The following is a 13,110-nucleotide window of genomic DNA, read 5'->3' on the forward strand; positions in this document are numbered from 1 at the left end:
CCCCCACACACACTCCCCCACACACTCCACATATACCCTCACACACACCCCCACACACACCCCCACACACCCCCACACACACCCCCACACACACCCCCACACACACTCCCACACACACACCCACACACACACTCCTACACACACTCCCACATACACTCCCACACACACTCCCACACACACACCCACACACACACCCCCGCACACACCCCCACACACATCCCCACACACACACCCACACACACTCCCACACACACTCCCACACACATCCCCACACACTCCCACACACACAACCCCACACATCCCCACACACACTCCCCCACACAATCCCACACACACCCCCACACACACACCCACACACACACCCAACACACACACCCACACACACACTTCACACACACCCCACACACACCCCCACACACACTCCCACACACACTCCCACACACACTCCCACACACACCCCCACACACACTCCCCCACACACACTCCCACACACCACCACACACACACTCCACACACACTCCACACACACCCACACTCCCACACACCCCCACACACACCCCCACACACATTCCCACACACACTCCCACACACACCCCCACATCCCCACACACACCCCCACACACACCCCCACACACACCCACACACACACACCCACACACCCCCACACACACACCCACACACACACCCACACACCCCCACACACACACCCACACACACACCCACACACCCCCACACACACCCCCACACACATTCCCACACACACTCCACACACACCCCCACATCCCCACACACACCCCCACACACACCCACACACACACACTTCACACACACCCCCACACACCCCCACACACACACCCACACACACACCCACACACCCCCACACACACACCCACACACACACTCCCTCACACCCCCACACACACCCCACATACACCCCCATAAACACTCCCACACACACCCACACACACACTTCACACACACCCCCACACACACCCCCACACACACCCCACACACACCCCCACACACACCCCACACACACCCCCGCACACACTCCCACACACACCCCCACACACACCCCCACACACACTCCCCCACACACCCCCACACACACTCCCGCACACACCCCCGCACACACCCCCAAACACACCCCCACACACACCCCCACACACACTCCCACACACACCCCCACACACACTCCCCCACACACCCCCACACCCACTCCCACACACACTCCCCCACACACACCCCCACACACCCCCACACACACCCCCCCACACACCCCCCCCACACACATTCCCCGCACACTCCCCCGCACACACCCCCACACACACCCCCACACACACTCCCACACACACCCCCACACACACCCCCACACACACTCCCCCACACACACTCCCACACACACAGTCCCACACCCTCTCCCACACACACTCCCCCACACACAGCCCCACACCCCCACACACACTCCCACACACACTCCCACACACACCCCCACACACACTCCCACACACACACCCCCGCACACACCCCCACACACACCCCCACACACACTCCCCCACACACACCCCCACACACACACCCCCTCACACACCACCACACACACTCCCACACACTCTCCCACACACACCCCCACACACACTCCCACACACACACCCACACACACACCCCCACACACACTCCCACACACAACCCCACACACATACTCCCACACACACCCCCACATACACTCCCACACACAATCCCACACACACCCCCACACACACACCCACATACACTCCCACACACACTCCCACACACACCCCCACACACACCCCCGCACACACCCCCACACACATCCCCACACACACCCCCACACACACCCGCACACACTCCCACACACACCCCCACACACACTCCCCCACACACACTCCCCCACACACTCCCACATATACCCTCACACACACCCCCACACACACCCCCACACACCCTCACACACACCCCCACACACACCCCCACACACACTCCCACACACACACCCACACACACACTCCTACACACACTCCCACATACACTCCCACACACACTCCCACACACACCCCCACACACACCCCCGCACACACCCCCACACACATCCCCACACACCCACACACACTCCCACACACATCCCCACACACTCCCACACACAAAAACCCGCACATCCCCACACACACTCCCCCACACAATCCCACACACACCCCCACACACACTTCACACACACCCCCACACACACACCCCCACACACACCCCCACACACACCCACACACACACTTCACACACACCCCCACACACACCCCACACACACCCCCACACACACTCCCACACACAATCCCACACACACTCCCACACACACTCCCACACACATCCCAACACACACCCCCACACACACTCCCCCACACACACTCCCACACACCACCACACACACACTCCACACACACTCCACACACACCCACACTCCCACACACCCCCACACACACACCCACACACACACCCACACACCCCCACACACACCCCCACACACACCCCCACACACACTCCCACACACACCCCCACATCCCCACACACACCCCCACACACACCCACACACACACACTTCACACACACCCCCACACACACTCCCCCACACACACCCCCACACACACACCCACACACACACCCACACACCCCCACACACACACCCACACACACACTCCCTCACACCCCCACACACACCCCACATACACCCCCACAAACACTCCCACACACACCCACACACACACTTCACACACACCCCCACACACACCCCCACACACACCCCACACACACCCCCACACACACCCTCACACACACTCCCACACACACCCCCACACACCCCCACACACACCCCCACACACACTCCCACACACACACCCACACACACACTCCTACACACACTCCCACATACACTCCCACACACACTCCCACACACACCCCCACACACACCCCCGCACACACCCCCACACACATCCCCACACACACACCCACACACACTCCCACACACATCCCCACACACTCCCACACACAACCCCGCACATCCCCACACACACTCCCCCACACAATCCCACACACACCCCCACACACACCCCCACACACACCCCCGACACACACCCCCATACACACACCCACACACACCCACACACACACCCCCACACACACCCACACACACACTTCACACACACCCCCACACACACCCCACACACACCCCCACACACACTCCCACACACACCCCCACACACACCCCCGCACACACTCCCACACACACCCCCACACACACTCCCACACACACCCCAACACACACCCCCACACACACTCCCCCACACAGACTCCCACACACCACCACACACACACTCCACACACACTCCACACACACCCACACTCCCACACACCCCCACACACACCCCCACACACACTCCCACACACACACCCACACACACACCCACACACCCCCACACACACCCCCACACACATTCCCACACACACTCCCACACACACCCCCGCACACACCCCCACACACACTCCCACACACACACCCACACACACACCCACACACCCCCACACACACCCCCACACACATTCCCACACACACTCCCACACACACCCCCACATCCCCACACACACCCACACACACACACTTCACACACAGCCCCACACACCCCCACACACACACCCACACACACACCCACACACACACTCCCTCACACCCCCACACACACCCCACATACACCCCCACAAACACTCCCACACACACCCACACACACACTTCACACACACCCCCACACACACCCCCACACACACCCCACACACACCCCCACACACACCCCCACACACACTCCCACACACACCCCCACACACACCCCACACACACCCCCACACACACCCCACACACACCCCCACACACACCCCACACACACCCCCACACACACCCCCACACACACTCCCACACACACCCCCACACACACCCCCACACACACCCCCACACACACTCCCACACACACCCCCACACACACCCCCACACACACTCCCACACACACCCCCACACACACCCCCACACACATTACTCTCTGCTTCCTATTTTTCAGCCAATTTTGCATCCATGTTGCTACTGTCCCCTTTATTCCATGAGCAATAACTTTTCTCACAAGTCAGTTGTGTGGCACTGTATCAAATGCCTTTCCAAAGTCCTTGTACATCATATCAACAGCATTATCCTCATCGAACTTTTCCATTACCTCTTCAAAAAACTCCAGCAAGTTAGTTAAACATGATTTCGCCTTTAGAAATCCACGCTGGCTCTTCCTTATCAAGCCATATTTTTCCATGTGACTACTAATTCTGTCCCGAATAATTGTTTCTAGAATCTTGGCCACCACTGAAGTTAAACTGACTGGTCTGTAATTGCTGGACTTATCCTTACAACCTTCTTTGAATAAGGGCAAAATGTTTGCAATTCTCCAGTCCTCTGGCACCACTCCTGAGTCTAGGGAAGACTGAAGGATTATGGCCAGTGCCCCTGCAATTTCTGCTCTTACTTCCTTCAATGGCCTTGAATGCAGCTCATCCAGTCTCAGTGCTTTGTCAACTTTAAGTACCAACAGTCCATTCAACACTTCCTCCTTATCAATTTTGAATCCTTCTAGTGACAGAGTTTCCTCGTCTGTCACCATGGCCTGAGTAACATCTATCTGCTTGGTAAAGACTGATGTAAAGTATTCATTTAATACCTCAGACATGGCCCCTTCCATGTGTAAATTTCCTTTAGGTCTCTACTTGGCCTTACTCCTCCTTTTACCACACTTGTACTATTTATATGCCTATTATGCCTATAGAAGACTTTGGGATACACTAAAATAAAGGCAAAGTACTGCGGATGCTGGAAATCTGAAACGAAAACAAAAAATGCTAGAAAAACTCAGCAGGTCTGACAGCATTTGTGGAGAGAGAGACAGAGATAATGTTTCAAGTCCGTATGACACTTCTTCAGATTCTTCGTTTCAGACTTTGGGATTCCCCTTTATGATGGCTGCCAGTCTTTTCTGAAAACTTCGCTTCGCTTCTCTAATATACTTTTTCACCTCCCCTCTGGACCTTCTGTATTCCTCTTGGTTCTCAATTGTATTTTCTACCTGACACCTGTCATAAGCACACTTTTTCTTATTTATCTTAATTTCAATCTCCTTTTTTCATCCAGGGAGCTCTGGATTTGTTTGTCCTACCTTTCCCTATCAATGGATTATACCTTGACTGTGCCCGAACCAATTCTTTTTTGAAGGTAGCTCATTGTTCAGCTACAGTTTTTCCTGCCATTCTTTCGTTCCAGTCCAGCTTTGGCCCAGCTCCATTCTTCCCCATTAAGTCAGCTCTTGTCCAGTTAATTATTTTTACTCTGGATTTCCCATCATCCTTTTCTATCATAATCCTAAAACATACAATACAATGATCACTGTCTCCTAAATGTTCCCCCAATAACACTTAATCTACCTGGCTCACCTCATTTCAAGAACCAGGTCTAACAGTGCCTTTTCTTGTTGGATTGGACACATACTGCTGTCAAAAATTCTCTTCAACACAATGTGGGAACTTTTGCCCCTCTCCACCCTTTACACCACCACTGTCCCAGTCTACATTCAGGTAATTAAGGACCCCATTATAACTACTCTATAATGCCTGCATCTCTCTGTAATATCCCAGCAAATTTGTTCTTCTACATCCTTCTCAGTAGTTGGTGATCTATAGACAACACCGAGCAAGGTAAGTTAACTCTTTTTGTTCCTTAGCTTTGGCCAAATTGATTCTGTCCTCGAATCCTCTGGGACATCCTCTTTCTCCAGCACTGCAATGCTCTCCTTAACCAATACTGCCACCCCTCCCCCTTTCCTATCTCTTCTGAACACCTTGTACCCTGGAATATTTAACACCCAGTTCTGTCCTTCCTTGAGCCAGGTCTCTGTTATCACCACAACATCATATTTCCACATGGCAATCTGTACCTGTAACTCCCCAATCTTATTTACTATGTTCCATACATTCACATACATGCATAGTAACCCTGATTTGGATTTTGTTACTTTCTCCCTTACCCCGACTTTACTTATTAACTTACTATTCTCTGTACTGGTGCTATCTGTCCCTCCCTCCCCTGGTATTCCTCTCTAATATTTTCTCTTGGTTACCACACCCCTGCCGAGTTAGTTTAAAACCCTCCCAACAACACTGGCAAAGCACCACACAAGGCACTCAGTCCCAGCTCTGTTCAAGTGCAACCCGTCTGGCTTGTACAGGTGCCATCTCCCCCAGAGCCAGTCCCAGTGTCCCAGGAATCTGAAGCCCTCCCTCCTGCACCATCTTTCCAGCCACGCATTCATCTGCCTTATCCTCCATCTCTGTACTCACCGGCACGTGGTACTGGGAGCAATCCGGAGATTACCTCATTAGAGGTCCTGCTTGCTAATTTTCTACCTAGCTCTCTAAATTCTGATTGCAGGATCCCATCCCCCTTCCTACCTAAGTCATTGGTCCCAGTATGGATCACGACCTCTGGCTGTTCACCCTCCCCCAGAAGAATGTCCTGTAGCCGCTCTGTGATATCCTTGATCCTGGCACCAAGGAGGCAACACACCATCCTGGAGTCACGTGTACAGCCACAGAAATGCCTGTCTGCTCCCCTAACCAATGAATCCCCTATCACTATAGCTCTTCCTTTCTTCTTCCTCCCCTCCTGTACAGCTCATGCTGCCACAAACTTGGTTCTGACTGCGCTCCTCTGATAACCAGTGCTCTCACACACACACACACACCCACACACCCCCACCCACATACCCCCCCACCCCCCACCGACACCGCCCCCCCACCCACACATACCCCCCACACCAACAATTCCACCCAATTAACCCTCCAACCGCATACGTCCACCCACACATACATCCTCACCCCCACAACCCCCAAACCCACACCCACCTACAGACATCCCCACCCCCACCCACATACGCCTACCCCCCACCCATACACCCCCACCCACAACCTTCACCCACACACCCCCCATCCACATGCACACCCCATGCATATACTCACTCAGACAGTTAAACACTCACTCATTCATTCCCACAAGTGATTACACAATCACTGGTATACAGTCAGTAATGAGAATTTTTGATCTTAAGATTATCTGCTGGGTAATGTCAGTTAGTAGATCTGATGTTCGATTGCTGATTGAAGCTAATGGAATGCTATCATTTATTATGACAGAAATTGAACATAAAAGTAAGGATATTATGCTTCAGTTATACAAGGCATTGGTGAGACCGCACCTCGAATACCGTGTGCAGTTTTGGTCTCCTTATTTAAGGAAGGATGTAAATGTGTTGGAGGTGGTTCAGAGGAGGTTTACTAGATTGATACCTGGAATGAGTGGATTGTCTTATGAGGAAAGGTTGGACAGACTGGGCTTGTTTCCACTGGAGTTTAGAAGAGTGAGGGGTGATTTGATTGAAGTTTACAAGATCCTGAATGGTCCTGACAAGGTGGATGTGGAAAGGATGTTTCCTCTTGTGGGCGAGTCCAGAACTAGGGGCAGTGTTTTAAAATTAGGGATCACCCTTTTAGGACAGAGATGAGGAGAATTTTTTTCTCTCAGAGGGTTGTGTGACTTTGGGACTCTCTGCCTTAAAAATATTCAGTGACCCATCACCACTGCCTTCTGAAGCAGAGGTAGATAGATTCTTGTTAGGGAATCAAAGGTTATCAGGTGTAGATGGGAATGTGGAAATCAAAACACAAGAAGATCGGCCATGGCCTTATTGAATGGCGGAGCAGGCTCGAGGGGCCGAATGGCCTATTCCTGTTCCTGTTTCTCATGTTCATATGGTACAGGGTGTAGGTCAGATATTTCTGAAAATTCCAGATTCTCTTGTTTTTCTGAGTAATTATCTTCTCTCCTTGTTTATCTCCACTCACTCTACTGGGCCTAGATCGACAAACCTAATCCCTACCTCAGGAACAGATCCCTCAGGGATAGATCCCAGCCACAGGAGTAGATCCCAGCCTGAGGCGTAGATCCCAGCCTGAGGGCAAGATCCCGACCTCAAGGGTAGATCCTGGCCTGTGAGGGTAGATCCCGGCCTGAGGGGTAGATCCTGGCTTGAGGTGTAGATCCTGGCCAGAGGGGGTAGATCCCAGCCTGAGGGGGTAGATCCCAGCCTGAGGGGGTAGATCCCGGCCAGAGGCGGTAGATCCCAGCCTGAGGGGGTAGATCCCAGCCTGAGGGGGTAGATCCCGGCCTGAGGGGGTAGATCCCGGCCTGAGGGGGTAGATCCCGGCCTGAGGGGGTAGATCCTGGCCTGAGGGGGTAGATCCCGGCCTGAGGGGGTAGATCCCGGCCTGAGGGGGTAGATCCCGGCCTGAGGGGGTAGATCCCGGCCTGAGGGGGTAGATCCCGGCCTGAGGGGGTAGATCCTGGCCTGAGGGGGTAGATCCCGGCCTGAGGGGGTAGATCCTGGCCTGAGGGGGTAGATCCCGGCCTGAGGGGGTAGATCCTGGCCAGAGGGGGTAGATCCCGGCCTGAGGGGGTAGATCCCGGCCTGAGGGGGTAGATCCCGGCCTGAGGGGGTAGATCCCGGCCTGAGGGGGTAGATCCCAGTCTGAGGGGGTAGATCCCGGCCTGAGGGGGTAGATCCTGGCCTGAGGGGGTAGATCCCGGCCTGAGGGGGTAGATCCCGGCCTGAGGGGGTAGATCCCGGCCTGAGGGGGTAGATCCCGGCCTGAGGGGGTAGATCCTGGCCTGAGGGGGGTAGATCCCGGCCTGAGGGGGTAGATCCCGGCCTGAGGGGGTAGATCCCGGCCTGAGGGGGTAGATCCCGGCCTGAGGGGGTAGATCCCGGCCTGAGGGGGTAGATCCCGGCCTGAGGGGGTAGATCCCGGCCTGAGGGGGTAGATCCCGGCCTGAGGGGGTAGATCCCGGCCTGAGGGGGTAGATCCCGGCCCGAGGGGGTAGATCCCAGCGTGAGGGGGTAGATCCCGGCCTGAGGGGGGTAGATCCCGGCCTGAGGGGGTAGATCCCGGCCTGAGGGGGTAGATCCCGGCCTGAGGGGGTAGATCCCGGCCTGAGGGGGTAGATCCCGGCCTGAGGGGGTAGATCCCGGCCTGAGGGGGTAGATCCCAGCGTGAGGGGGGTAGATCCCGGCCTGAGGGGGTAGATCCCGGCCTGAGGGGGTAGATCCCGGCCTGAGGGGGTAGATCCCGGCCTGAGGGGGGTAGATCCCGGCCTGAGGGGGTAGATCCCGGCCTGAGGGGGTAGATCCCGGCCTGAGGGGGTAGATCCCGGCCTGAGGGGGTAGATCCCAGCGTGAGGGGGTAGATCCCGGCCTGAGGGGGTAGATCCCGGCCTGAGGGGGTAGATCCCGGCCTGAGGGGGTAGATCCCGGCCTGAGGGGGTAGATCCCGGCCTGAGGGGGTAGATCCCGGCCTGAGGGGGTAGATCCCGGCCTGAGGGGGTAGATCCCGGCCTGAGGGGGTAGATCCCGGCCTGAGGGGGTAGATCCCGGCCTGAGGGGGTAGATCCCAGCGTGAGGGGGTAGATCCCGGCCTGTGTTTAGGGATTGGGAACATGAGTAATGAGGGGCTGTGAATCCCACTGAGACTTTCACAAACATACAGAGAGATTCTCTCTTTCCGTCGATTAACTGTTGCTGACTCGATCCCTCTGAATTCAGCTCTTCCCTCAGATTGAAGAAATGATGGTGCAGCCCCTCCGAGATTCACGTGACCGCTATCAGGAGTTAAAGCAAATTGATGATGCTGCCACTGAGGTACAATTAATCTGCCCCCTCCTCCCCTTCCCTGTCTCCCTCCTTCCCTTTCTCTCCACTCCCATCACTCCCCCGCCCCCCTCCTCACCTACTCCCCTCCCCTCCCCTCCCCTCCCCTCCTCCCCTCCTCCTCCCCTCCCCCTCCTCCTCCCCCTCCCCTCCCCTCCCCTCCTCCCATCCTCCTCCCCTCCCCTCCCCTCCTCCCCTCCTCCCCTCCTCCTCCCCTCCCCTCCCCCTCCCCCCCCTCCTCCCCTCCCCCTCCCCTCCCCCCTCCTCCCCTCCCCCCTCCCCTCCCTCCCCTCCCCCCCCTCCCCTCCCCCCCCTCCCCCCCTCCCCTCCCCCCCCCCTCCCCTCCCCCCCCATCCCCTCCCCCTCCCCCTCCCCCTCCCCTCCACTTCCCCTCCCCTCCCCTCCCCTCCACTTCCCCTCCCCTCCCCCCACTTCCCCTCCCCTCCCCTCCCCCCACTTCCCCTCCCCTCCCCTTCCCTCCCCTCCACTCCACTTCCCCTCCCCCTCCCCTCCACTTCCCCTCCCCTCCCTCCACTTCCCCTCCCCCCCTCCCCTCCACTTCCCCTCCCCTCCCCTCCCCCCACTTCCCCTCCCCTCCCCTTCCCTCCCCTTCCCTCCCTTCCCCCTCCCCTCCACTCCACTTCCCCTCCCCTCCCTCCACTTCCCCTCCCCTCCCTCCACTTCCCCTCCCCTCCCTCCCACTTCCCCTCCCCTCCCCTTCCCCTCCACTTCCCTCCCTTCCCCCTCCCATTCACTATCGCCCTCCACCTGTTATTGTCCAGCTCCCAAGTCTCGCTGTCCCACCCTTTCCTGTTCTGTCCAATTTGCTAATTCATGTTTTTTTGGTGCATCTTGTGCTGTTCATCTGATTGGTTGAGTAACATTGTCTAGTGATCAGTCAGCCAATGACAGACTCCCTTAGGTCAGTTCAATCCTGGCTGATTTTAAACTTCCTGAATATTTTCATTTTTAGATTCATAAGAAAAAGCACGAACCTGTAACCACTGGCAACAAGAAGAAGTGAAGCTGGAATGGGAATAGTCTGAGGTGAGCAGCTCACTGGGAATCAGATCTGGAATTTCAGTAACGGAATATTCTCATTCATTCTACCCTCCGTGGTTTAACAAGGGGGGGTTTTGTTGGGCTTGCAGAGAGTAATTCATATCAACCCTGCTATCGTCAGACCAGTGTCCAGGGGGCAGAGGGTGAGAGTAGAACAGCAAGTGGCGTGGTGTCTGTCGGTTTGTCTGTCTCTGCTGGGTGTCTGTCCCTGGGGGTGCCTCTGTCTCTGGGGGGTGGGGAGTGAGGGGAGGGGTTGGTGTCTGTCTCTATGTCCCGGGGGTAGGGGGGGAGGTCTGTCTGTCTCTTGGAATGTCTGTTTCTCTATTTTATGGGATTCTTTGTTCCTGGAACGAGTTTAATATGTTGTCTCTTATGTTGTCTCTATAATTGAAGGACATTCTATGAATCCACAGGGAATAATCCTTCTTCCCTCGAGGATTCCATGTGGGAAGGATTACTGTGCCTCCGTCTGCAGCAGTGGCTGCTTTGAAGCTATCACATCCCCCTGGGCAGCTCCAGACAGGGGAGTGGGTCATTTCCCCAGTAACAAGACTTCATTGTGGCTGCACCAGGAGTCAGGCAACATTCCCTGATCAATTCTCACTTCTGCCAATGCTGCTCCCAGGATTTTTCTGATATTATTTGATTTGAATGTTCTGGACTGATGCAGTTTGAAACTTTTCTGCTGGTGGTGTGGAGGCCGTGGTGTCAAAAACACCAAGTGAACAAAATGAGGCTATAAAACCTCATTTACTGTTGAGATTGTTGGTTTCTCACAACTTCCCACCAGAACATTTTCCCTTTAACCTGCTTTGTTTTATAGTGTATGCGTTTAACATCTGCATTTTTAGCTTATATTTCTTTAAAAAAATAATTCAGCTTCCCATCAGGCTGCAGGGTCTGTGAGCATTTACTGTGCCCGGGCCCTGTTTTTAGCCCTTTACTCACTTTGTAATGCAGGCGGCTGTTACACAGATCGATAAGTTGCAAAAAACGCTGTGAAAATGGACATTTTATTTGTTATAGTTTATTTATCTTGTTTGGTATTGATCAAATTCTTTAAACTTTATTTGATGCTGAAGTAAAGATTACTATCAGCTTCATCTGATCGGCTGTTTAAATCATGTTATATATTTATTGATTTTTACATTAATTTTTAATCAGTTACAATAATTTTTTTCTTTATAGTTTCCTGTTTATTTGCTTCATCAAAATAATATAACAATTCTCAAATTCCATCCCTCTCATACCCTCATCCAGACGATCATTAGACTTTCAAAATTCAACTATTTCTTCATCTGTTTTTTGGTGGGGTTTGGGGGAGAAACCAAACTAAGCTCAGAAAAATTCTCTATCTATCCCCCTGTCTCTCTCTCTGCCCTCTCTCAATCTCTCTCCCTCTCTGCTCTCTCTCAATCTCTCTCCTTCTCTGCTCTCTCTGTCTCTCTCTCCCTCTCTGCCCTCTCTCAATCTCTCTCCTTCTCTGCTCTCTCTCAATCTCTCTCCCTCTCTGCTCTCTCTCAATCTCTCTCCCTCTCTGCTCTCTCTCAATCTCTCTCCCTCTCTGCTCTCTCTCAATCTCTCTCCCTCTCTGCTCTCTCTCTCTCTCTCTCTCCCTCTCTGCCCTCTCTCAATCTCTCTCCCTCTCTGCTCTCTCTCAATCTCTCTCCCTCTCTGCTCTGTCTCTCTCTCTGTCTCTCTCTCTGTCTCTCTCTCTGTCTCTCTCTCTGTCTCTCTCTCTGTCTCTCTCTCTGTCTCTCTCTCTGTCTCTCTCTCTGTCTCTCTCTCTGTCTCTCTCTCTGTCTCTCTCTCTGTCTCTCTCTCTGTCTCTCTGCTCTCTGCTCTCTATTTCTGCTCTCTACCTCTGCTCTCTCTATCTCTGCTCTCTCTCTCCTCCACCTCCCTGCTCTCTCTCTCTCTGCTCCCTCTCTCTGCTCACTCGCACTTTCTCTCTCTGCTCACTCGGTCATTCTCTCTCCCTCTCTTTCTTTATCTCTCCCTCTGTTCGCTCTTTCTCTCTTTCTGCTTGATCTCTCTCTGCTCTTTCTCTGCTCTCTCTCTCTGCTCTCCCGCTATTTCTCTCTCTCTTTCTCTCTCTCTGCACACTCTCTCTCTGATTGTTCTCTCTCTGCTCTCTCGTACTCTCTCTCTATCTCTGCTCGCACTCTCCCTCTCTGCTCTCTCTCTCTCTCTCTCTGCACTCTCT

General features: G+C 54.5%; 1 protein-coding gene across 1 annotated transcript in view; it reads left to right on the plus strand.

The window, feature by feature from the left end:
* Positions 1-10,866, plus strand: part of pde9a (phosphodiesterase 9A) — a 58,682-nt gene extending 47,816 nt beyond the window's left edge. The window contains exons 9-10 of the mRNA XM_041211937.1: positions 9,738-9,833; positions 10,816-10,866. Of these exons, the coding sequence (XP_041067871.1) occupies positions 9,738-9,833; positions 10,816-10,866 (147 nt within the window). The remainder of the gene's footprint in view (positions 1-9,737; positions 9,834-10,815) is intronic.
* The last annotated feature ends 2,244 nt before the right edge of the window (positions 10,867-13,110 follow it).

The sequence above is a fragment of the Carcharodon carcharias genome, chromosome 18, assembly GCF_017639515.1.
Source record: "Carcharodon carcharias isolate sCarCar2 chromosome 18, sCarCar2.pri, whole genome shotgun sequence".
Lineage (NCBI taxonomy): Eukaryota > Metazoa > Chordata > Chondrichthyes > Lamniformes > Lamnidae > Carcharodon > Carcharodon carcharias.